Raw genomic sequence first — 27213 nt, 5'->3', positions numbered from 1 at the left:
ATGCTTTTAGTGCAATGAGATATGAAGGCTGTCTTTGCATGTGGAACAGAACCCCCACACACACTGTTCCACTAACAGCAAATGGGGATCCTTGGAAAATACTGGACAATTCTCCTAGCCAAAAGGGACAATCAACCCTCACAGTAACACAATATGAGTCCTTGAAACACCCCACTAATCAATGAAATAGTGCCCCTTACAGAAAGCAAGCAGCCCAACCCCGCTAATGGACATAAAGAGACATACATTAGTGTTTGGTAACCATTTCTGAAATGTTGGTAAAAAGGTGTCACTTGTACATAACCCAAATGGGTGTCAACAGTCTTGTCGATCAGCTTAATACATGTAATGCCCACATAAGAAACCGCAGTCCACTTCAATAATGGAATGTTTCTGCATCACCACAGAAATGTTCCAGAACTCATGGCTGCAAAATCTGCCTCACTCTTGATAGAAGATGTAAACGTATATGTATGACAGAGATGAAATTGGATAGTCTGGCAAATTGAAAATGGAGAATAGATTTCCAAAGCATGGGCACAGATTGGGCCAAGCCGAAGCCCATATCCAAGCTGCAACAGGCTCAGAGCAATTGGTCACCACAGCCACTTACGACTTGGAAACTGAGATTCAATTGTCTGAATGTGAGGACGTTGAGAATTAGGTCCTGCAGGGAAAATGTTTACATCAGAAACTTAACAAAGGAAATATAAATAGACAACATAACCAATTGCATTATGGAACTGTTAAGGAACGTTTTGAGAGACATAGAAGACTATCCCAAAGGACCAAGCGAACACATTGGGTGGGCAGCAAACAAAATTCCAGCAGGGAAAGTAACAGAGATCTTTTGCTCAAGCTCTCCAGCTATCCTTAGAAAGGGTGGATCATGGCTGCAGCATGCAAAATGAACATTGTCGATGGCAACACAGAAGTCGTCCAGTTCCAAGATTTGGTGGCTACAATGCTACAGATGGATTTTGACAATTTTCCACAATTCCATTGGAAAAGCTCAGAAAAGACAATTAAGAATTAAAAACAGGGATGATCTCTCTACAGATAAGGACATCTCCATATTCGAATGATCAGGAGACAGCAGCAACAACAAAACTTAACAAGGCTCTGACTGCAACTTTCTCATTATTAAATTTATAGGTTAATATAGTATGAGTTGAACGAGGAACTAGATTATATATTAACATATAAGTAAACGAGAATACTCGAGAATTGTGACATATGTGAGACAATTTCTTGCAGCCATGATATAGATGGGCAAGGATTTTTCATGTTGCTTGGGGTTTCCAAAGACTAGAGTTGATGAGGGAAGGCAATAGAGTACCACAACATATATACCTGCCATAATAATTCCCCACGGTGACAGATGTTGGGGAATTCCAATGGGTGTCGGGGACACCATGCACAAAGTCTCCTTAGTGAGGGGAAAATGTACGCTGTTCTCCTAAGCATTCTGTTTTCTGTTACTACTAATACATCAGAAGTTAAAGGGGTTACAAGTAACTTTTTAAGGCACTTATTGCATCATACAGTACACGTTAATGAGGGTTAAGCAATAATGACACCCTCATACATCACCTTTAATCCAAAGAACAATCCTAACCATAAGGGGACTAAAATCCCTCCACCCCCCCCCCAAATGATGCATGATATGGAAATATTCTAGGAAGCAGGTGTAGATATTATCATTTGGGAATCTCACTTGCAGTACAAAGACCAATTTAAAATGAAGAATAATGTCTATCCAGCACAAATATGATCTTTGTGGAAAACAAGAGACCTTGTCCTGACCCAGAGGGTACATCCATCAAAGTCTACACAATGAAGCAAGGCACGAATTACAATTAATATTTTCAACCCAAAATCCCAACAGGCAAAGTTCATAAGAAACATAGTGAAGGAATGGGTAGGGAGCACAGAAGGCCGGGTCATTAAGGGTAAGATTTTAATGGGATCTGCAACCAAAACGTAGACAGGACAACACACTTCTCCCTACTAACAAAAGCTATGTCTAAGCATTTTTAAATAAAATTGAAAGAACAGGGGATGGTGGACAACTGGAGAAATCTCAACCCACATATAAGGGATTACTCATTCTTTTCACACATTCACAAATCTCACACAAGGATCTAATTAATAGATTGCACAAGGCAGAGATGAAGAGGGACACAATCTCAGATCATGCACAGGTGGACGCTGAAGTTGTAGGGGGCCTGTCACCAGAATGAAGAGAGTCTGTAAATGTTTGCCAATTAATGCAAGTAGCACGTATACCAAAGATAAACTTGCACAAAGTATTAGGGAGGATTTCATGAAAAATGACCCACAGGTGTCTTAGCTCAATAACAAATGGGATGCTTTTAAGGTGACATTTAGTTGAAAGGCTATCTGCAACATGGCAAGACTACAAAGGGAAGAGCACCTATTAGAATCAAAACTCATGCAGAGTAAGAAATAGTGTATCAAAATGGGAACACAAACTTTCAACCAATAAAACCGGAGAAGTCAAAATGATCCTCCATGGGGTCAACAGAGTCTTGAGGACCAATAAAGCAGAAAAAAGCAACAAAAGGATGAAGCAACTGTTACATAAGAATGCCTATAAAGTGCACAAACTGGTAGCTAACCGAGTGAGTACCAAGAGAATAAGGAACACATAACAAAGCTGAGGTTCTAGGATGGTAAAGAGATAACAGAGCAGGGAGGGAAAAGAAATCTGTTCCTAAAAATGTTCTTAAGTCTTTATACACTAGGAGGCAGGGGAGTAGGGAGGGCAGCCAAGCCTTCTTGGATGGGATCCAACACTCCCATATATCTCACTCAAATGGAGAGAAGAGATCAAGGCTATGAACCCTAACAAAGCTCCAGGCCTGGATTTTTTTACAAAACCCATAGACTTTGAAGACTTTCTTCTAGAGTCTCTTACTAAATTGTTCAACTTTTTTAAAGACAAGCCGGGCATTACTCTAACTGTAACTGTGTGAAAGGCGTCAGTAATACCCAAAATGGGGAAACCATCCGATGACTGAAAATCATATAGACCAACAGCCATTAGGATTTCATCAAGATTCTAACTGGTCGGCTAGACAAAGTTCTGCCTGTATTGGTGGTGCTAGACCAGGCGGGCTTTGTTAGAGAATGGCAGTGCTCTCAGAATATTAGGGAGGTGGGTCATCTGGTTGAAAAATGTAGACTGAAAGGGATCCTAGCTCTCCTAGATTATGAAAAAGCATTTGATAGGGTGAGCTGGAATTTCCCTACAGTGGTACTAGATAAGATGGGAATGGGATCAACCACGAAACCTATGATTCTGGCTAATTAAGTAGAGTCAGAGGGCAGAATCAGAGTCAATGGAATAGGCTCGGACAAATTTCAACTTCAAAGGGAACCAGACACTGTTGCCCCTAATGGCAAATTTTGTTTAGTACTTCCTAATGAGCCATTGGCAGCTTTTATAAGGACTAACTCAGTCATTAGAGGGCTACGATTTGGAGCGGAGGTACACAGAGTTAGCCATTTCACTAATGATCAGAACCTAAAGCTTCTGGACCAGATATCATAACATGCCTGTGAGATTTTGAAAGGATCTCAGGATTCAAATATAGGAAAGAGGAGTACAAGCTCTTAAACATCTCGAGACCGAAAGACAGAAGTACACTTACAAGCCATTTGCCCAATGAAATAGATGATGTTTTCCATAAAATACTTGTGACTGCATTACAAGTTCTGTGGAGACTTGTCCTAAAGCACCCTGACCCACTATGGAGAACCGATATTGTCAAACTTAATCAAGTATAGAGCCTGGATGAGAAGGATCAATTTAGTGAAAATGTACACCTTCACCTGGTATATTTATTTCAACCTTTACCCACACTGATACCTCCAACATAATTGTAAGTCCTGGATGATCAAGTTCATTTGGGGGAGGTAAAAGAGTGGGCAAGGCTAAAATACACAAACCGATTCTGATCACCCCACTGCATAAAGGAGTTTTGGCCTGCCTGAAAAGAATTCAGTACTTTAACACCATATTGCTCACAGTTTTAATAGAATGGTATTCTATATAGTCAAAGCAAGGGTGGCTATTTATGCAGAGAGGGAGAGCAGCTTCTTCCAGGATGCTCCCTGGTTAAAAAAGAAAAAAAACAACAACAAAAAACATGCAACAAAAAGTGATATACATCTAAAACATTTTTTTTAGAAACAGCGCTAATGAGGAGGGTAAAAGTGGAAAAGGAGCATAGACTGGCAACCACGTTAGCCAAATACACTCCCATTCAGTCTATACCCACATTATTCGCAGGGTCAGACAATATGAGATTTGATAGCTGAAAGAAGGGAGGATGTCTAAATAAAAGACCTGTTTGAGAAGAGAGAAAATCTTTTATAGACCACAACCAATCTTTTCAATTATCTGAAACAGCCAGAATACATTACAGACAGATCAGGCACTGGGTTATGCAACAACAAATAAAAAATAAGTAAAAATACAGCCATTAATCCATTACCTCAATTTTTAACTTTTCTCACAACCAATGAACGACTACAGATCTAATCACAAAAATTATGTCCTCTCCTAACTGAAGGCCTTCCAGCTAACATGTGGTCTTACTGGGCCCAATGGGAATTGGAAGTGTGGAGGGAATTTAGCAAAGCAGAATGCTAGCACACATAACACAGGCTATATAAAGGCTTTAGAAATGTCCAACAATGGAAGGCAAAACATAAACTACATATGACTTGGAATCAGACTCCTAACAGATTGTAACAGATGTACCCATGACTTCAGGTAGCTGCTGCTGATGTGATAAGAGGGGTACTTTCATGCATATATGTTGGGACTGTGAGGAGATTAAGTCATTCTGGAAGTATGTGCGATGATGGGAAGAGGTATGCCAAGAAATCTGTCCATAATGCTCCTAAAAATGGAAAGTGGGTGGGATAACTGGAAAAGGGCTACCAGCAAACTTCTTAGATGTTGTCTATTCGAAGCAGCCATGCATCTAACTACACTTCATTGGAGAAAAAAGGCTATGGGAACATAATCTATTTCGTCCAGCTTCAGAGGAGAAACTAACACAATATTTTGGGAACTGAAAATAAATTAGACTAAATTGGAATCCTCACAATCGAATACTCAAAAGTTACCACATACGCACCTTATTCCACCCAAGATTCAAGCCATGCGAGTGATAAATGTCAAAAGAAACAGACCACAGTGAACAACACAGTGGGACCCTACTGGAACGGGGAGGCGAGATAGCTTCAAAATGTCCTTGGTGATGCAAGGTACCAGGCAGAGCACGGAAAGGAGGATATTATGGTTTGTGTTATACTTTGCTTGTTAATCCAGAGAAGATAACTTTTCAATGCTTGTACACACAGAGTGAAATAAGCTAGCATTGAAAAGAGTTGGCCAATGAGAACAAGCATTTGCAATGCAATAGGTCTCGCATTATTAAAGTTTGAGCTATTGGTATTGCTAATAATAATGCAACACCAATAGCTCAAACATTTAGTAATGCAAGATCTATTGCATTGCAAATGATTGTTATAAGCAGGCATGTGGGATGCAGAATTCCATGAGAAGAATAATAGAAGGAAATAGGGCCGGCCTTCCCCGTGAAAGGTGGAGGAGGGACAGAGAAAAATGTGGCTGGATGTTAGGGGATCAAGAGTGAAAACTAAGGGGAGATTAGGATTAATTGAGATGCTGAGCTCTTATGTTCCAAATTGCCTGCATGAAAGCTAGTACCGTGGAGCTGCTGTTTGACTGCACTGAATGGAAACAAGTTTAAGCTGTTCGCATTGTAAATGACAATGTCTTTTATTTATATGTTTTCAAAACCAACACATAGATAAAAGGTTTGTCATCCACAATGCCAGTAGCTCAAACTCTTGCAAATGCGAGACCTATTGCATTTCCAATGCTTGTTTTTTTTGTTGTTGCAGGATTATATAGCGCTACCTCAGCCCAAGGGCACTGGAGTGCGTACACAAGATTAGGTTTATATTTAAGGAATTCACCCAGAATCAACGGATGTTGAGCCGACACTGGCACTAGAACGCAGTTACCCAATACCTAGTCGGCAGCTCTAACCACTAATGAGATGAGACAGAGACGTGTGGCTAACTTGTTTTAAACCCTCACTTACCCTCGACTTACCCAGTGCCCAACCAATGGCGGCGAGGAAGGCGGGGCGCAGACGGATTGCGGCACCAGAAAAAGGCAGCAGGGGATGGGCCGAAGCAGAGGGGAAAGAGCTAACTCTACCTCCAATCTTTTTTTCTCAGCCGTCGTAGGCGTAGTAGGAGGCAAATAGGCTAGGCAGTAGGCAAGGAATCCAAGTGGGCGACTCTACGCTTTTCAGAACCGGGTCAATCGTAGAAGAAAAGGGCCAAATAAAGAGAGCTCGGAATATAAAAGGGCAAAGCAGCATGAGGGCAGGGCTGCAAAGATGCACACACACACACCCATGGAAGTCTGTGTGACCAATGATTGGTAAACAGGCTCACAGTGTTTACTGATAGGCAGCCTGGTAAGGGCACAGACGGTGGGGGCTTGTTCAAAGGATAACCAGCTCTGTTATAGGTAGCGCTTTCGCGCTCTACACAAGATTGACAGCCCAACAGTATGGCTGTGGGATGGCTAAGCAACCCCCATCTCAAGAAGACACGTGCAGGGGCGCACAAGCGACTACCTGGTTATTTCTGGATTTAGTGCTATTTACAGACACGCTCGGTGCACTCTTGCTAGAGTGACACGCTTTTGAGCTGTGAAAATAGTGTGTTGATAAATAATGCAATTAAGCAGATTGCTTGAGGAAAATGCAAAAGTCTTATTTGTTCACACTTCAGACATTGCTGCATTGTTTATGATTATGTCTTGTGGAATAACTCATGTGCTCAGCCACCAGTTCAACTAAAGGAAGTGTGGTTTTGTTTTTTTAAAGAAAAATAGCGGTATCGCAACATATATGTATTCTGAAGACATTTAAAATATGTGTGGGTCAGATATGGAAGGCAGCAGTGAAACGAGGGAGCAGGCTGGACAACGGAGGCGCATGGATGCAAAAGTGCGGTTGCGATGTAAAGCCAGTTGGCATTATATGAAGGCAGGGTGCTACTTCCCTTTGTCTACAAAGGTGTTTTTCTGCCTGCACTGGGGGTTGCAATGCCCTGGCTGCTGAGCAAAATCTGCTGCTGTTTACACACAGTGGACTCACATGCGAGCCCGCCCATAGTTTTTCACTGCTTTGCTTCGGCGTTGCCCTTGTTTCCTTTGTTCTGGTTGTCCGGGCATATGCAAGACTTATTGGATTTGTCAGTGCTTGTTTTTTTATCTCTCCTACAGTCAAATACACTGGCCTTTAAGGTAGAAAACTGGCATAACAAATTCCAGGATGTACAAAATGACGACAGAAAAGCCACAGGCCCATTTGTCATTGACTTTATTTATTTGCAGAGTTTTATATAGCGTTGGCTAGACCCGGAGGTATCAGAGCGCTTTACACGAAAACAGTAGTACAGAATTACATGACAGTACACGTGCTATGTAGCCTCCAGCTGTGATGTTGTCAGGCTGCTGTTTTCACAATGTTAAATTAAAATGTTTGTGATAACCCTGCTCCACACCGCTCCAATTGAAAGGAGCTACAGCGCATTTGCACGCTTGATCGAAATAAAATGTCATACTCTGAGCCCCCTGCTTCTTATATTTTACTTTTATTTTTCTCATGCGTTTTATCTGCGCACATGAGCAGAAAATAAACATATGCCTGGTGTGTAAACAAATAAACCTTACTACAGTGCTTTTATAAATCCATATTACCCTGGCAAGTTGCCGCGGTCAGCGGACCAGATTTCAAAACACAAGAGAGAAGCATTTCTTGCTGCCTCTCTGTCTTCCTCGAGCAGGTGAGTGCATGCAGGAGGGGAGGCCATTTCTCTGCAGCATTGCCAGGGCAGTGAGAAGAAATTCCTTGGTGTGCCATCTTGAAGCCTGCGCCTGCTTCTGAGCAGCGGTATCTGTCCAGGCTGTGCACCTCTGCTGCAACTTTTCTGACGCAGCAGGCACAGAGGCACGCACGACACGATGATCCGCTGGCTTGGCAGCATTTACGAAACGTGACATTTTAAAACACGTTTCTTGTGGTCATTGTGCAAGAATTTGAGGACATAGCGATTTTTGTGCAAAATAAGCTAAATTGTGCTATTTGCAAAATCTCGAAAATCGCTATTTGCAAAATCGCGATATCCTGGAAGGTCTAGAGAGAGAATATGATGCAGAGTGTGGGTGTGTCTACTGCAATCATGAAGGATACTGATAGAAAGCACAAGTGATGCTAGGAAACACAAGTTGTTTCTGAAACGGAAGCGGGTAGAGAACAGATGCAGGATTACCTGTGCCTGCCGTGCGCATTGTTTGCCTAGCTTCTTTTGTGTGCTTGTGCGAGTTTGTGAATAGGTGTTCTGCTGGAGTTCTTTTTCTCGCTCGCATACCACTGATATACCTCAGGAGATGTAATGCAAGTTGCGCCCAGGACCTGCGAGATGTCTGTGGATGCAGTGTGAACTTTAACCATTCAGCGAGCAGGGTTGTTCCTTTGTTGCCCGGAAACACTGCTTGTCGAGAGATGGCTGCAAAGGGAGTTAACCGAACCTGGCACCCTACCCAACACGCGTTGAATAGAAACCTGTGCGCGCACCAGAGGAGACGAACGCAGGAATCGAAAGCAGTGGTGCGCGCGTACCACAGAGGAGGGGGGGCGAGGGAGCCTGTCTGTGCCGCGCGCTTATGCGCGCCATAGACACGGACGGGAATGGGCTGAGCAAAGGCAGGAAATGCCCCCACCTTTGCTCAATTGCATGCTGCATTTTTTTTTTTTTTTAAGGCACGCGAAAGCCAATGGCAGACGGGGAAAGCAAAACCACACACACGAGCGTGTGGTCAGCTTGGAGAACCCCGTACAAGAGGTCTCGCGCTGCGCGAGCACTTCCGCGCACTGCAACGCTAAGCGCGAGACCTAAAAAAGAAGAAAGGAAAAGCTATAATTTGAATGTCAACTTGGTTAGGTAACTGTTGAATACGGAAAAGTAATAATTTAACAATTAGAACGTACATTTGTGCAACCGGTCGTTACCTTAATGAATGGAAAATCGTCGATTTGAAATTAAATAAGTAAGTTATACAAGAAAAGGAAACAATACACTTACCCAGCTGGACATTCTGCTGCTTTCATCTCTTCACAATCATCGTCCACCCAATGAGTTTCCCCTGAAACAAAAATAAAACTGAAATGTCCCAAGAGAGCACATTTTATTGGATGGGGTCACTAGGGTGATTGATATGGTAATTCAAAATAATTACAGCAAGCACTTTTGAAAACATATAGGTCACCATCTTGATACTTGCATTTTATTCTGTTTTATAATTCTCAAAATCGCAAACGTTTGGTTGAAAATGAATTGCGCATAAAAGATTCATTAACAGTTCATTCTTTCGCAGCTTGTAATAAATATTAGAGGTACCATTGTAATTTAATTTTCAGCATTGAATAAAAGCTAACAACAGAGCAGAGCACAGCCATGGTATCTGATTCGTTTACTAGATAGTGATGACCATCGGGTGGCCCTCGCTGAGCCAAGTACCTTGATGCAGGTTGGAGTCACACAAAACTCTGAACATGCTTTCAGTCACATGAGTTGCTTCAGAAGACAATTAAAAGCAGCATTGTGCATTGCTATTAATGTAGCTGCTGAAATTAGCAGTACCAAAATCTGAAATTGACAGCAAATTGAAGCATTAACTTGGCATATCTGCTTGGGAAGTCTAGCTCGCACTATTCCTTGCCCAATTTGGACAATATAATGCGGTATACGTGATCAAAAGACGTTTGAGCAATTAGATACACACTAGTCAAAAGTCTACTGTTTAAAGGCAAATCCCGGAATTAAACTAACTCAACATGACATAAGCATCAAATACACTTGACAAAAGCTAAATTAAAAAAAAAATAGAATAAACGTGTCAGAGTTTAACTGTGTCCTTATTTATGGGTACTTTGAGGGAAACATCCCAGCAGGAAGTGAGGCTTGACACCTGGTTCCACTAATGCCAGTCTCTGAGACTTAAATGAGAACTTCTAATCATACCAGGTTTCTCATCCTACGACAGTGACTGATCAGACATACCAGTCAACTTTTCCTGATAAAGTTTGGATGATCAATCATATTTAGTATTATCTGCAGAAAAAAGATCATCTATACCTGCAGACTCAATCAAATACAGCAGCAAGAGGGGAAGAGAATGGATATTAGCCCTATTGGAGGTTAGATGGGCGACAAAAATATAAGGGGCCGAAAAACTCATCTGATGACAAACAAAAAAATTGACAATGAGCTTTTGATACGCCCGAACATTGGGACCTCAGAGGGCAGCAATGGGCCCCGGGTTTGGATCTGCTCTTTTAAAATGTGTCAAGAACTCATATTTGTATACTTTATTCATCCCCTTTGAAACAACTTACACATGCCAACTGTGTAGTACAATTTGAAAAGGAATTAACATCTTGTGTTGATGTCTTAATTAAAACAGTCTCCGCTGATCTCCTTCAACAAGAAAGTGAACAGGATTGACCCTCAAACCTCCAATGAAATGCAGACCTGCTGCATTGGGCTACACCTGTGATCGGAGCAGCTGACCAATCACAGAAGGCGGTATAGCTTCCTTCCACAACACCACAATTTTGCCTCTTGTCAGTAGATAATTGGGTACTTAGCACCCAAAAGCCCTGTTTTCTTCCTCAGACAGCACCCACTGGTAAGCAGCAACAAAGAGTCTAAAATAAAGTTTCACAGGTACAAAGTCTATAGGGGCTGCAATCATGCCGCTCTAGGATGAGAACCCACATTATGGCAACATTTCACCAATTATAAAGGAGAAGGAGGAGCAGTTTTGAGAGTTTCACCTGCAACATTGAACAGCCCAGCCTAGATGCTAGAGAGGCAGAAGATGTGGTAAACAGCGGATGCTGGGCACCCAAATTGGGCTAGTGTTTTTCTTCGTCATCACCTGCTGGTAAGCAGCAGCATAAAGAAAAGTCCTCCAAAAAAGTAACTCCACCACAATTTCTGTAGGACCAATACTATCTTGCAAATATAAAATGACTAGGAGAAATGGGACAGAAGTGCACTAGAAGATGGAACAGAAGAATGAATGCCTGTACCTTTCGTAGAATATTTCACAGAAACACAGACAAAACAGTTTATAAACTGTTATTTAAACAGCATCAGAATGTAAAAGAGGCCCAGTGGCATAACAGTTACTCCACTTGAAGGTAGCGCAGCTGAGCAGGACATTTTCAATTGGATCACTGCAGAACCACCGTCCATAGAAAGGAAAAGTAAGGCCGAGTGGATCTAAAGAGGTACTTTACAAAAGGCAAGCATTTGTAGAATACACTTTTTTATTAGCATTCTCTGCACCATTGACTTTGCACAAATGCAATTTTGTCCGTAAGAGCTGCGGTTGGAGGCCCATGGTTAGTATTCGACTTCTTTTCTGGCTGGGCTTCCATCTATTCATGCGGCTGGGAATCATTTTAAGTGTTTAAAACGATTGATGTTCAAGCCGTTGATTGGAGATGGTCTGTAGTGAAATTGCTGAATTACGTTGAGACGCAGCGCTGCATTGCCTTATGTTCAGTTCTACCTTCAGATTTCTTTTAACATCACCATTCTACATGCTCATGTCCGTTTTGTGTGCGTTAGGTTGGTTAGCATGTTATTCTCTACCATCTCAAACTGATAAACTATTTTTAATGGCAAGTAACAGGTTTCTTGCAGCACGAATATGATATAGAGCTAAAACTGCACATCTGATAGAAAGTAGTATTCTTTTGTGGATGTGGGTCGGAGGTCGATGCAGTTCAGAATACATTTTTAAGCACCGATTCCAACTGGCGACTCATTACTACTTTGCTGTCAAAAAGATAATATGTAATTAAAGCGTATGTATAGCTCCAGGTTGTAGCTACGCGTATATCGCTCAAGGGTACGTGTGCCATGAAGGCCATTGTGTACTTTTCTACTCTTCCTTAATGTGCTCATGGTTTTCTAAGAGCCAAACGTTTCTCTAATAAAATATAACAAGTTTGTATGCATAAAATAATCTTTCTTGATATGCCTTTGCTTGAAGCTAGACTTCTATTACAGGATTAATAAACCTTAATCGTTCTAATCTCCATGGTCTTAATTATTCATAAGTACACTGTGACACTCTGCCCATCCACAGTGACGGATCCTTTCAGTCCTGCTCTGTGGAGGTTTGAAAAATGTAGGTAAGACATTAAAGGTAGATAAGGCTTTTATGACAGATATCCTAAACAAACCTATTTCGGTTGAATGTTTATATAAACTGTGATTGCCACTAAATGCACCCATGAGTATGGCACATTTCTACCTTTTCTTAGTGAAATTTAACATGTATTCTTAAATGTACTTCTCAATGAAGTGAAAAGGTGAGCTCCAAAATGGAAATTACAAATATTTCTGAAAGCAACACTTCCTTGTATTCGGTCTCCCGTCCTCACATAATCTAGCCATGCATTCTAAAGGGAAAAGTTGGTATGTCAACTATGACTTCAGAAGTCATGTTGCTAAATGTACTGACTAAAGTAGAATAGTACACACTGTACTCATACTTCAGATTCTGAGGAGTCTCATAAGAACATGCTTAGAAAAGATGAATTTACCAAGTAGCATAGAAAAGGTGTGTATTTTTGTTTTAGCTCTGTTAATACACTATGTAAAAGAGGTGTAGTATTATAGTGAATGTACATGTAAAAGCATACTATGTATTTTACAAAAGTAAATAATGGTTGATAATGACATCCAATAACAGAGAAAATGTGACAACCACTGTAGTGTACCACAGAAAATAAGAGTTGCCAGTATACCAGCAGGAGCCTGGGCATACAACATATACAATAAACAGTGATTCACCTGGAGTTCATTTGAACATGATATTTTTGAACAGAGAAATGTATTGAGTGCATACAATCATGTAAAAACCCTGATTGCAGTCTAGACTTGTATGTGAATTTATTTTGTTCAGGAAACAAACACAAAGTAAATATAATTATTCAAAAACCACATCTATTGGTAGAACATTGCGGCCAGCAAGGAAGCAGGTTGCCGACTGCTCACCTCTCTGGGATGCTCCGGTTAAAGTGCTTGTGGAAGAGCCTGTAAAGTAATATTTTGCCACCTTGAGATAGCTGCAATTGTTTTTTTTACTACTAATCTTGAGCCACCCTCCACATAGTCCTCCAAGGAAGCAGTAGTGGTGGCAGGCAGCAGAGCGATAATTAACACTTTAGCACACTGGGCGCGAGCTGCTCTGGAGCTACAGAAAAGCGGCAGGGCGGCTGCGTGGGTCTCCCTCTGGGGTAAAGGAGGCTGTGGCAGCACATGCAGGGACATCGCCATGTCAGTGGCAGCAAAGGAAGTTGAAAGCGGCGAGAGAAAGATCCTTCAGCAGGAGATCTCTGCAACGGAGCGGCAAAGAGGAGTGAGGCACCACAAGTAGGGGTAAGGTGCCAGAGGTTTGAGGTTGAGGCTGGATTAAATACATTTGGCAGGGAGCCAAAAAGAAGCAACACACTTAAGGACCTTGAGAAGAGAAATAGATATTCATTTAGGATTGTCCCCAAGGAAAAGAGCAAAGACTCCCCCAGTCACCTCAAAAAGAATTTTCAACAGGCTTCACCAGTCTTATTAATCAGGCTCTGCCGCTGAGTACACAGCACTCCCTGAAAACACCCAGACTTTTACTTGCATGCCTCAGGTAGCCTTAAAAACGTAATATTGTGTGAGGAATCTAAAGAAAGAGAATTTAATTGAACTCTAACAAGTTAAAAATCACCCCTTTGTTAACACCCTTCTTTAAGGTGTTCCCAAAAATGGCAAACCCTGGTGAGGCTGCTAGAGAGTTGGAGCTGGTTGAGGGGGCTGGAGCAAGAAAGGTCCACTAAGGCTAAGGCTAGAGGAGATATCAAGCGGAGAGGAGCTGATGCAAGTTGAGAATAATAAGTAGCAGGTCTTAGAAGAGTTGGTTGGAGAGGAGATGAGGTAAGATTCTTAAGTCAAAAAACATCCCGGATGCATGCAGATGCCCCACCTAACAATAGTGTCCTTCCCTCCAAAACTCCAGGCAGCTAGAATGTCACTTGAGCCAATAGTTCTTAATTCTCAGCCGAAATTAAAAATGGGTTTTCTATCTTGGAATCGAATCAAAGAGAAATACAGGGGTACTGGGAAGTACTCGAGAAAAAGTTTGGTTTCTTGGCTGCTATGACTCAGGTTCTTGAGGATTCAGTTTCAGAGCTGAAAGACAGAGGAAAAAATAAGACGCGATACAGGCATTGAGGCATCGTGAACAGGAATATCAGGAGAAGTTAGAGTCACTGGAGAATAATTCAAGAAGAAATAACCTAAGAATCCCTAGTGAGCTAAGCATATTCAAAGAAAACAGATTCGCTGAGGAGAATCCCCAATATAAGTAAACCCTGAAAGGACTCGGTCAAGAGCGCTGAAATTGAAAATGTTGAGGGTAAACAGGTTCTCATTCGAGATCAGATCGGCTATTTTTCGGGCAACCATAAAGAGGCAATGGGAACTGGGGAAGTGAATAAAGTAGTTCAAAAAGCTAGGGTCTGTGGACCAACTAAGATTTCCAGCTTCCCTCTGTGTAATGCACAACAACAAAATGCATAATTTAAGAGAACATAGAGAAACAGATGAGCTTCTGGAAGCCATTAAGATGGTAATCCATCATAAGATTAAGGTATAAGGCCAAAACAGCAGTCAAACATAGTGATTTAGGTTAGGTTTAGAATTTTGTTTCTGATGGGTTTTTTTTAGGCTCTCCCTTCTCTTTATTTTGTTTTTGCACATCTACATAAGGACATCCCGGGGCGTTCTAAAAGGGACTAACAGTCCATGTAGAAGCAGGGGAGAGTTTTCCAAGGGGCGGGGGGGAATTGGAGTGTCCCAGGGGTACGGCGGTGGGGAGCATTGGGTTAAAAGAAAAATTCTCAGCCAGCGTAAATAAGGTTTGCTAAAACTCTCAGGTACTTAATGGGTCATGGGGATAGAGGAACAATAGTACCTATACAAATACTTGCTTGGAACATAAATGAGCAGCGTACAAAAGTGAGGCGTGAAAAGATCCTACAATATCGAAGGGATTCACAAGCACACATTATTATTTCGCAGGAAACCCATTTGAGCAGGGTAGAATGCATAGAATTTTTGAAGTCTCAAAACTGGGTCCAACAAATGGCATGTACAGACCAGAGCACTACCACCAGAGGGGTAGCCATTTTGGTTAAGAAGCAAGTGAATGCATCTATTACAGAAAGTGTCACAGATAAATCAGGAAAGTGGACTATCGCCAAATTGCAATTATATGATAGACATTTTACGCTTGAGGGAAATTATGGTATGTTAGACTTCACCTTTCCTATTATAATGGGCGGAGATTTTAATGTGTTGTTGGACAATAAACCGGATAGATGATTCAAAAGTAGCTCAACAGGTTTTCCTAAAACTAAAGCTTATTTAAAAAACATGATGGGACAACCAGCACGGTGTGATTTATGCAGGGAAAGAGCAGGGTTAACAAAGGGGTGGTCATTTTATAATAAAAAAATATGGTCACTTTTCCAATACCGACTACATCTGAATAGACTAGGTCTTAAGAGAGGAAATTCAGGAAATTACCTATCTAGCAGTCCACCAGTCTGATCACTCTGCCATTGCATTGAAATACAAGTGTATTTTCAAGGCAGAGATAAAAAGATAAAAAGATGGATCTTAGATCGCACCATATTGTTAAATAAGGACTTGTTCAACAACCTTCGTTTGGAGACGGAGGAATTCCTTAATTTTAACATTGGTACTGACCCTTCGACAGGGGTATGGGATTCACATAAGGCCTTTCTAAGGGGAAAGACCACCGGTTTATCAAGTTTTAGGAATAAGAAGTTCAAAAATATGGTTAGAACCTTGGAGTCCGAAATTGGTAATTAAATTAAATATCAAGGAGGCTTTAGCACTAGAGAATAAGCTACGCTTGTTAAGAGAGCAGTTGACAGCACTACTGGAGGCCAAAGTGAGGAAGAGATGGGAAGCAAGGAGGCTAGTTCACTTTGAATATGGGTAGAATACGAGGAAGCTACTTGCTTGGAAGATCAAAGCAGATCAAGCAAGGAATGTCATTATGGAAACAAAATGTGGTGTGACAGAACTAAAGATGACCAGCAGCTTTGGTATAGAGTTTTCTCCATGGGTTTTTTGAAAATCTGTATACCAGGGACTTGGAGATAACTGAAGAGGTGCCTAATCAATGGATAGGCATGGATGTCCCACCCAGTCTGGCTGCAAATGATCAGTCTGTTTTGAACAACTGTATTAGCCAGACATAGGCTAAGAGGGATATTAGTTCAAGTAAAGGGAGCAAAACTGCAGTCCCTGATGGTCGGCAAGTGGAGTTATACAAGGCCCTAGACAATTAGATTCTGCCAATTATGACTACACTATTTGGGAAGATCTTTGAGGAAGGGATTCAGTTGCCACAATCCTGGAATGAACAGTTATGTTAATTCGAAACCAGGAAAAAACCCTGCCATTTGTGAATCCTACAGACCCATTTCACTCCTAAACAGTGACTATAAAATATTTGCAAATGTTTTGGCAGAGAGGATGAGTAGAGCAGTTGGTGTGTTGCTGCACAACGATCAGAAGGATTGTGTAAGGGGAAGATCCTTCCACAATCTAACATATGGTCTACCACTAGTAGTTCTAACCTTAGATGCTACAAAAAGCCTTCGACAAGGTAAACTGGACATATTTGGCTACCATAACAACAAACAGTATAATTTGAGTGAAAATGATTGTAGAGCTGTACGATTGATCTACCAGTGAAGAAGGAAATATTATTATGGTACTTGGAGCTGTTGGATAATCTGGATGGTGATTTTAGCCTATCAGAGGAGCCAAGGATGAATACTTGCCTAGAATACAGCTATAAGATTTCTGGCAAGTATCGATGTACAATATACATAGCACTGTCCAGCCTGCTTTTATAAGGAACCTTCTCTTTCCTTCACAGAGCATACTGGATGCCCTACAGGATCTCGAAGATGGGAAAAGGGACGCTACTAAATGTTTGAAATGTAGGCTAGAGAAGGTGACTGACATCCATATGTTCATGGAGTGCCCCAGGATCCAGCAATTTTGGGAACAAGTAGGTAAGACGGTCACAAACATTTTGGGAATAAACATTAAAGTAAGTCTCAGGCCAATTATCTTTGGGGCAGTAGAGGGGTCGGCAATGTTGAGTGGCAACAAGAGCAAGCTGTTTTTTTTATATGGTTTTATTGGCTCAAAGGGAAATATGCAAGAAGAGTGTAGCTAATGCCCCTCCCCTGTGCACAGACTGGCTCAATGTACTCTCTTATATCTGCAACATGGATGTCATAGCGGGGATCTCGAAGAGGAAAAGGTCTGGCTAACTTAAATAAAGTGGTTGGGCTGGACAATGGGTAAACCTGGTGGTAAAGCAATGAGGTCATAACTGTTCATTCATTACACCTACCACTGTTATGTTTATGAAACGCAGCTCTAGGACCGGGGGAATCCAAAAGAAAGAACCCACCATAAAAAGGGTGAGACACTGAAAAATAGGGGGTCTGTTTGGAGCCTGAGATGAATGAGTTGGGGTCCCTCTTAGCGCGGCTGGCTAATCTGAACAAGTGTGGCTCTCCTATAGTCAAATTGGAGGGGACAGAATATACACACGGAAGGAAATAATGACCTATTCGCTCAATATTACTGAACCTTATATCGAAGTGTTACAGCACATGACTACACAGCAAGAAAGACATAGCTTGAAATGCTGCACCTCCCGAGCCTTGGAGAGGAGGACATTGAGGAACTGGGAGGGGCCCGCAATAAGACCCCGGGATTTGACAGGTTACCGGCGGAATACTATACTGCCTACTAAGCAGAATTAGCATCCAAACTAGCTGCCTTAAATGCTGCAGCCAAGGACAAAGGGTCTTTCCCAGATATCACCAGGGAAGCGCTCATAATCCCCATCATGAAGACAGGGAAGCCGGCACAAAACCACACAGCATATAGGCTGCTCTCAATGTTAAAGATAAACTATAAAATATTGAGTAAAATACTGGTGACCAGGTTACTGACCCTCATGCCCAAATTGATTCACCCAGATCAGGCATGATATATACCGGACTGGAACACGGTCACAAACATCAGAAGTCTGCTAGCTGTTCTGGATGCTGGAGATTACGATCGGGTGAGGGCAGTAGTGTTTGCTGTTGACATAGAGAAGGCATTTGACAGCCTAGAATGGCACTACTTATTTGAAGTACTGGTGCACATGGGACTGGATGAGAACTTCCTGCCATGGACGAGACTCCTATACATAAATTCGGCTGCTAGAGTCTGCACAGGAAAGACCATTTCCTCAAGAAAGATGGTGGAATGTGGAACACGGCAGGTTTGCCCTTTCTCCTCCCTGCTGTTTGCGTTGGCCATGGAGTCCTTGGCCAGCTATGCGCAAACCGGTAGTAGCTATCCAGGATTAAGCACAGGTGATCCTAACACCACATAGCGCTCTATGCGGATGGCCTCCTGATTTTCCTCTGCGATACTGGTGAGGACCTAGACAGAGCCAGGGGCATGTTGGAGAGCTTTGGCATGCTGCCTGGCTTAAAGGTTAATTGTTAAAAGTCCAGACGTGTTCCTACTTACAGCAACAAACAGGGACATGCCAGAGGGTTTGGAGCTCCTGTAGTGGAAGCCCCGCTGCCCGGCATATCTTGGGGTGAGGCTCTACCATGATTTTGCTGATCTATTAGATGACAACGTGGGACAAGCCATCTGCTCCCTCAGATCTTCTGCGGATTTTTGGAAAATGTTGCTCATCTAGGTGGCGGGCTGTATTGATTCCTAAAGATAATGTCCTTGCCACGTCTTATTTACCTCTTCTGAACACTCCTGATCTGGGTCCCACGAGCGATATTTCGAGCCCTTGATTACCTAATCACCGCCTTTATACGGGGGCTGACCACGATCCAGCGCTCCACGGCAAAAGGGGATTGGCAGTCCCTGACTTTGAGACATACTATATAACGGCCCAGTTTAACTGGCTGGTACAGTGGCTGGAGACCGGGAAAAATCCAGACAGGACTCCAACCCCATTTGCACCGACGTCATCAGGCCTCATTATGATGTTACAGAGAGTGCGACGGTCCACTGCTGGGGACATTGGAGAGTTCGGGTAGTTACTTGATGCTGGAACAGATGCCTGAAAAAACATGCAACCAGATACCATATTCCCCCGACTTACCTCTCTCCATGCTACAACATTAGCCCCCGGGGAGTACTGATACGGGAGCGACAATGTTAGGGGATCTCTTTAGAGACTCAGAGCTGCTGTTTGAGAAGTTTCAAGCAGAATTTGCCTTACCCCAGGGCCATTTTCTTTTGCACAAAGCACTTACCACAGCGCTAAAGAAACACTGGGGCATTGGCCCATCTGAGCCACAGTCACTCAAGTGCTGTCAATACGTGGCCTTATTGGCCGACACTATTAAGATTGTCTCCTGTCTGTATAAAGCATTACGCACTGACTTTCAGATCCTGCTATAACGGCTGTGAACACAGTGGGAGAAAGATTTGGGAATTCCCATCACTGACAAGGACTGGGATACCATCCTGGAATGAATGCCGAAAATCTCCAGAAACTCGCGCTTCAAATTAATTACTATGTACTACATAGATCATATCTTACCCCAGAGAGAATCAGAAGATATTTCCATATAGCTGAGGCAGCTTTCCCTAGTTGCAGGGAGAGAGATGCACACATACTGCACATGTTCTGGGTGTGCCCCTCACTGCACACTTTTTGGGAGGAGGTCACGACTATGATTGCAACCGTCATTTAAAGGGACGGTTTCCTGTTCCCTGGGCCATTGCCTACTAAGGTGGTTTTCACATACATCAAAAATTAAAGTCACAAGGAAATTTCAAGACTTGGCATCCGTTCTGGCCAAACACAAAATTGCACAACATTGGTAGTCACCAGGAGGGTCCAGAATAATTGCATGGAGAAGGGAAATGGAAAAATGGACGAGCTGTAAGGGGAGGTTGCTACTGAGGGAGGCTAGACATGGGATTGGTACATTGGTGGCAGCCAGGGCTTGGAAAGGGCTGGTTGAAAGTTTTACTGCCCCGTAATCCGACACTCCCATGACCTTGCCTTCAAGATCGCAGAATATAGAGCCGCTGCGGGGCACACTGGACCCCTGTTGATGGTCCAAAAGGGCCTCCTACTGCTTATGCACACTGCCATGCACAACTCGGAGATTCACAGACATTAGTATACATTTTTCTCTAGGGTACGTAGACATACCATTCTTTGCTACCAATTTTGTGATGTTGTACTGACTCTCGAGGGTGTGGTGGTGGAGGGTGGAGGGAGAGACTGTTTAATGGCTTAGGAGACCAGACAAATAAGTGCATTAATGTTTTATTGCCACCATTTGAATATTTAAAATGTGATCGAACAATATGAAACATGGTCCCAAAAACCTTAATAAAATTGTTTACAAAAAAAAAAAAGCCTTTAAAGTTTTGACCAGGTGCTGAAATAATTCCTTCGTATCATCTTACTAAACACTGAAATGGCTAGCCAACAGTGATGCTATAAATTAATAATGTTCCCGTTACACCCTGCATTGGTGGTGATCCATCCAATTTCAAATTCAAGACTGTGTCTCTGCTGATCAGCTGGTGGTCTTGATGTAAAGAATGAGAATTAGAAAGTCTGCTTATGGACAGTATCTAATATAAGGTGGGTCTGGAGATTCTGGCCTATATTGTATCTATTCTTTAATTAACTATTTGAACTGAACACAGGTCTAAAAAATGCTCCATACATTGTATTTATATAATTTGTTGCTCTAGCTAGAATTTATACTGTGTTATGTTACTTTTGTAACCACTTTGGAGTACTTGTTGGTTTACTGCAAACAAGGCTTGTGTACAGTTAGCAGATTGTATGTTTATAGTGTCCTATTTTGGCTGTTGTGCATGAGCACTAGAGGGGTGTTCACATCTTGTTCCTGCTGTCCTGGTGCTGCACTTATGCATGTTAACAACACAGAAGAGTGTCAGGTTGATTTGGTAGCGCCTTATGAATACTAACCGGCAAGGGTGGCCCTTACGTTTATAATTTTCGTGCATCTCTCCCTAGTTTGCTTCATGAAAGTACTGCATTAAGTATAGGTCAGGTACTTTTCTGAAGCCTTCTCCTGTAGAGAAACTGCTTCTTTGCCTTTGGAGGCAAGGCGAGTTTCCTACAAAGACAATGGGGCAATCTTGTCATTAATCATTCTTAGAATTTGGGTTGGAAGAAAGTTCCAAAATGTGGCTGTACTGAAAATTAAGCCTAACCTACGCAGGTCTTCCTGTACCTTGGGATAGTCACAAGATGCAAAACTCTTGATCTGAGGTCCTTTCTCACGCAATGCAGGGGGCATTGAAATGGATGCATCTAGCACTAGGGAGTCAGTGATGGAGTTGAAGGATCAATGTTAAATGATACTAATTTTATAGGGAATGTTGTGTTTGAATGGCTATGTTCTTGTTGCACTGTAGCCTGCCTATGAAAATAGTTGGTGCCACACTTTATATTCCACTGGTGTAGTCTAGTTGGAAGAGTATTTGTGCAATGGCAGCTTGGAACCATTGTGGGAACCCCATGAAAGGGAATATGGGTCTCGGGATACTAAGTGGTATAAAGAGGATTTGGTGCATTAGTAAGAGTTCAGAGTCCACAATCACTTCAAGATTCCTCACTTTTCTGACAGTGATAGTGGAAGCTCTACATTTCCAGGTCCACTGGTTGCAAGTATAGAATATATAAATTTGCCACACATATGGATTTCTGGTTTTGATGCATGTGTTTCAGGTGTTTTAAATATTTCTATATGTCTATCACTAGCAGGCGGGGCCAAGGACGCATTTGTTTAGGTCTGAAAGTTCTGCCAATGTCCTCTATTATGATATCACCCATATCATTTGGAACTACTCACTTGCAATAGGAAAAGGGCATTCTACTGCATGGTACTGTGAGGTCTATAGGGCAAGGTTCCCAGAGGTGTGTATCTGATCTTTATGATTTTTGGAATGGGAGTTTCCTTGTATTTCAATGCCGAATTCATTAATCACCATCTATTTATTGACCTTCTTACAGTATACTTTGAAATATTCAAATCCCTTAGGAACCTTCTTCAATAGCCATCACTATCTTTTGTTAAATTTTTGACTTGTTATTGTGTGTCAGCTGCAACAGAAGGGATTTTGGCTCTGTGACATGTCTATTCCTGAGGTGCTTTTAGTCACCAACCTCTGGTTCAGTTTTTTGAGTACCTGTGGGACACGTGCACAGGAGTTGTTTAGGGTTTAAGTCGCCAAGCCCGCTTTTTTGCTTGTAGCTGGTGTGTATGCCAATTTAGGGGTCCTACACATTGAGCCTTTCCACAAGGAGGCATTGAGGAACTGGAGCTGTTAGGTCTGGTAATCTTCATCATGAGCAGCATGTTATGGGTGGTTGCAGCAAAAAACAATTTCAAGGCTTCTGCATGGTTTACAAGTCCTATGGTACTAGTATTCATGCCAGAGTTTAGTCCTGAGGTACTTCAGTAGTGAGATACGTTCCTTTGAAAGGACCAATGGCTGAACATCTTGAAACTTGCCAAGTATGCATTGGCAAAGGCATTTTTGGTCCAAAGTCTTGTTTACCTAGCTTGAATTCCCTTGGTCAGAATTTGCTGTTTTCATCAAGTTTGGGGTTTGTCTATCCAAAGCAACTTCTGGGGGAAGGGAAACAATGTAAAGTGTCTTTTATGTTCCCTTTAAAAGAATTCAGTCCTGCCCATTCCACAATTTAGAAAAAATGTACACAAGAAAATGTAAGATTTTGACTTTGGGCGGTTGGGCTCACCAGATGGAGATAGTATGGTATCTGGGAAAGCATGGAGAAGGGCAGCATCCCTGGATGTTCTTGAGACTTCTTGCAAAGCACCAGAAGTTTGGTCTGTCAATGGGGCTCCTCAGTCGTGTGTAGAAGAAGAGAACGCAGTTCCACCAAAACGGAGGATGTCTCAGGCAGTGAAATGATTCAGGGGCAAGGATGCTAATTACTTAATGTCTGAATTACTTTTTATGTAGCTCCAAAAGCCACATGAACCACATGTTGACAGCCTTATGTAATCCTCTTTAAGATGGACATAAAACAGAGCGTGATATTGTAACTCTTGGGCTCAACTTCCTAATTTACTAGAAAGTGAAAATATATAAGGAACAGACGGATTGTAATGGTAATGTAAATCATGCATAATGCTGGCACATTCCTCTTAACTGTTCTTCAAAACTCTTTATCTTTATTAGAAATGTTGTGCTTGGAGAAATGCTTGTTAAACAAGTAGCAATGGGTTTGTGCCTCTAGAAACTGCATAAACAATCTCCATGGGAGGTCTACCATCACAGCAACATTTAGACATGTAAGGGTTTATCGAAAGCGCAATACATTCCTAGAAAACTCCTCTGCAAAAGAATCTACACCTTACATCAAAAAAAGCCTAGGTTTGATCAGTTATATTTTGGCTTTGGCAAATATAACTTAGTGGTTCTATTGAAATCCAAATTGACTTGACGCGCTTGTAAACTTGCTTGATCTTTGGGGAAGACTCTGCTGCTCTCAGGAGCTGCAGTGGGGAGCGCTTTGGTCTCTGTGCCCCTCTGTCGTGGAATCCCTGCTGAAACTGACACCCTGATGGGACTCCAAGTCCCAGCATGCAACGCCTGTAATTACCCGCAGCTGCTGAGGGGGGGAGGCGTGACCATCGCACTACAAACCGCTGGCATCACCCCTGTGTTGTGGGACGCGCGTGGGCCACGCTCGCGCCAAGGGCAGGCCAGTCTGCCCCCGTCTTAGACCGAATTATGCCGGGCTGGGCCAACTCCCTAAGTCCTGTGTTCTCAGGACAATATAGATTCTTGTGGTGAAGTATTATTTTAAATTTGCTTTTTTTCCAGCTATCGTCCTGTACTGTGATCATGAGTAAGCGCAAACTAGGTGTAGGCCAGGGCGTCGCAGGGACACTTGATGGTTTTTTAATAAGGGCTGATTCTGCACTTATCCATGAGATACAACTTACGGAACGCGGACGGTCCTTAGAGCCCTTGCCCTCACAGCCCGGACTTGTTCCTGCTGAGCCGCCCGCTCTAAATAGCCAAGAAATGCCCTCTCCTGGAATTAACCTGACACAACGCTCAGAGTCAGAGGTAGAAATAGACTCCCCTAAATCCCCTGAAACGGAACGCAAACCTGAGTGGCTCAATGTAATCACCAGAGGACGGAAAGCCATACTGAGTCTTGAAACAATTAACAAACCACAACTCAAAAAAAGGAAGGGGTGAGGGCCTCAGAAACAGCCTAAATCCAGCCCTAAACCAACAGGGACGAAGCCCAAAACCACCAATCATGATAGGGCCACTGATAAAGGGCCCTCCACATCTGCTGCAAACACTGTAACGGAGAGGACACCTGAATGTGGACACGAGGAAGATTTCTGGGGGAGATTAGAGACTATGGTGTCAGTACTATTAGACCCGATACTGCAAAAAAATACTTGTAGAATTTAGGACTCACAAAACTAGATGGAACCTGTTACCAGTAAAACCACAATTCACATGGTCTCTGGCCAAATTACAGGTCTGGATAACATATATAAAAACAACAGTTGATGGACAGAATGCAGAACAATGTCATACATTCACCCCGGTACAGAGATCGGGGCCTAAATCCATCGTTTTTTTGCTCACCATGCCGTTCCAGTTTGAACCCAGCCATATGCAAATCAGTCTTGAACATGTGCCTCATGGGTACAGTCCAGCCCGTACTACCAAGCCAGGTCGTCCCTGGACTGGAAACAAGCATCCTAGGACCGGTTTCGGGGTTTCACCCCTCTTCAGTCAGGATAGCTTGATTCCAGTGGCATGGATAACATATATAACAGGGAATGGATAAGAGGGTGAATCAAGCCGGGGGTGGCTCCACCAATGGGCAGGATTCAAACCTGACCACTGGTCCAACCGTTACCACCAATTCCATTCCCAATATAGTTAAACCTCCTGCACGGACTGGGCAACCCCCCCCCCCCCCATAAAGGAGGACCCCCTCCAGCAGACTCTCACGGCCATCCACAAAGTAGAGTTGATATCAATGTTCTAGTTAACACAGGAACAGATGGCCGATCGGGTCCTATAAAGAATATTACATTTGGTGGATGGAGGTACTGGTTCAAATACTCTAGAGCATCATAAATCCACCCATGGTAACTTTAATAATTCAACACAAAATTTGCGTTTGCCACCAGAGGCAACCCCCTACACGGTTGTCCTGGCAAACGTCCCATCCCTCCCACTTAACGCCTTTGAGCACTTGTCCACCTTAAGGAACAAGTCCTTGCACTTTTTGAGTTCAAGGACTAGTATCAATAGTATTCGGTTTTCAGAATTTAAAATGGCTAGGAGAATAGGGTGGGTGGGCAATTCAGAAAAAACTCTAGTGGGGGACTGTGTAGTGTTAACCTTTAGTTCATCTTTTTTAGTGCAGACTATCCTTGACAAGGGAGGCAATAGGTTTGTCAATGCCCAGGATATAAATATACTACCACTAGACTTTTTCTATCAGCCCCACAAACCATGCTGGCACTTACCCGAGGAGGTGAATCATTTTGAGGACAGGCTACCTAGATACCTGGTCCCAGTGAGTAACCGATTTGATATTTTAAACCCACTTGAAGCTATAGACTGACTGTTCACGGGGTCTGTTGGCTGTACCTCTCCTAATCTTGACCTCGATGATGGGAGTAGTCATGCTACTTTACAGTACGTTAATCCTGGTTTCAATCATAAGGTGAGGGTCAAATCCCCGTCCACCCATGTGTCAAGGAAACAGATTTAAGCATTACTAATATGAACCTGGTCACTACTGAACTCTCAGCACACATAGACTAACTTTTACAATAACATTACCCCAGAAAAAGTAGCGGTCAAAGTTAAAAAACCAATCAGAGATCTAAAATTTGTTTGTAACAATAAGTCTAAAGACACTATGTTAGTGTTGGCAGGGGACTTAAATTGTCCACTGTGCCCCAATACAGGTGATAACTCATGTGGTCTTTTAAATGGTGAAGGAACAAGTAACACCCATTTGCGGCACTCTGCACTGGGAGAGCTGTATAACGAATTAATTTTTAGTCTCGACTTGGGTTTTATGAATGAACTATGCCCACTGCCTGCCCCCATGCCATGGAATGTTAATGGCAGAGGTTTATACTCCACAATTGATTTTATTTTAATATCGAATTGCCATGCACATACTGTCCACTCATTCACCGTTAATGATATTCCCCTGAGCGATCATTTTCCCCTTTGCCTCTCCGCTCTATTAATACCAAGCAAACATATCACCCGAGTTAAAGAGAACCAGCTGTTAGAAAATATAGCCATTGGGAAATCAAATGGATACTCTTTGCGCTGGTCGATGGTAGACCAAGGTGTAATTACCAGGGCCGTGGTCACCAAATGCAATTCCGCCTTTGATATCTGTCAATTGACAGCTGCTCCAGACACTGTTTTATCCTCTTTTAAAATGATAACAAACACTCTCTTACCGTATCAGTTAAGGCAGAAATGCAATAAGGGCCAATCCCGGAGCTAGTTCGACTCAGGGTGTACCTCATCATACTCTAGGATAAAAGATGCTCTACATGAGACCCCGAGAATTCTCGATGGAGTAAGGCAAACTAGAATAGACTACAAGAGAGCTATTAAAAATAGGAAAAATATTCTGAAGAATGAGGCCTGGGAGGCCTTATACAAAGCATCCTTACAGAAAGATGGCACGGTATTCTGGAAGGCGGCGAAAGCGCCTTACTTGACCGATGTAGGAGAACCATCCATTGAAATCGCCATCACTGAAGAACAATGGATTAAAAATGTCTCCAAACTATATAATGGCGAGGCTAATCA

General features: G+C 42.5%; 1 protein-coding gene across 7 annotated transcripts in view; it reads right to left on the bottom strand.

Moving 5' to 3' along the window:
• The window catches only part of ENPP2 (ectonucleotide pyrophosphatase/phosphodiesterase 2), a 721223-nt gene that overhangs the window by 284191 nt on the left and 409819 nt on the right, over nt 1-27213 (bottom strand). For all 7 annotated transcript variants that reach the window (XM_085605056.1, XM_085605055.1, XM_085605050.1 and 4 more), the window contains exon 5: nt 9232-9292. In XM_085605056.1, the coding sequence (XP_085461182.1) occupies nt 9232-9292 (61 nt within the window). The remainder of the gene's footprint in view (nt 1-9231; nt 9293-27213) is intronic.

The sequence above is a fragment of the Triturus cristatus genome, chromosome 5_1 (genome assembly GCF_964204655.1).
Source record: "Triturus cristatus chromosome 5_1, aTriCri1.1, whole genome shotgun sequence".
In the NCBI taxonomy this organism is placed as follows: Eukaryota; Metazoa; Chordata; class Amphibia; order Caudata; family Salamandridae; genus Triturus; species Triturus cristatus.
This window is presented reverse-complemented; position numbering and strand designations above follow the sequence as displayed.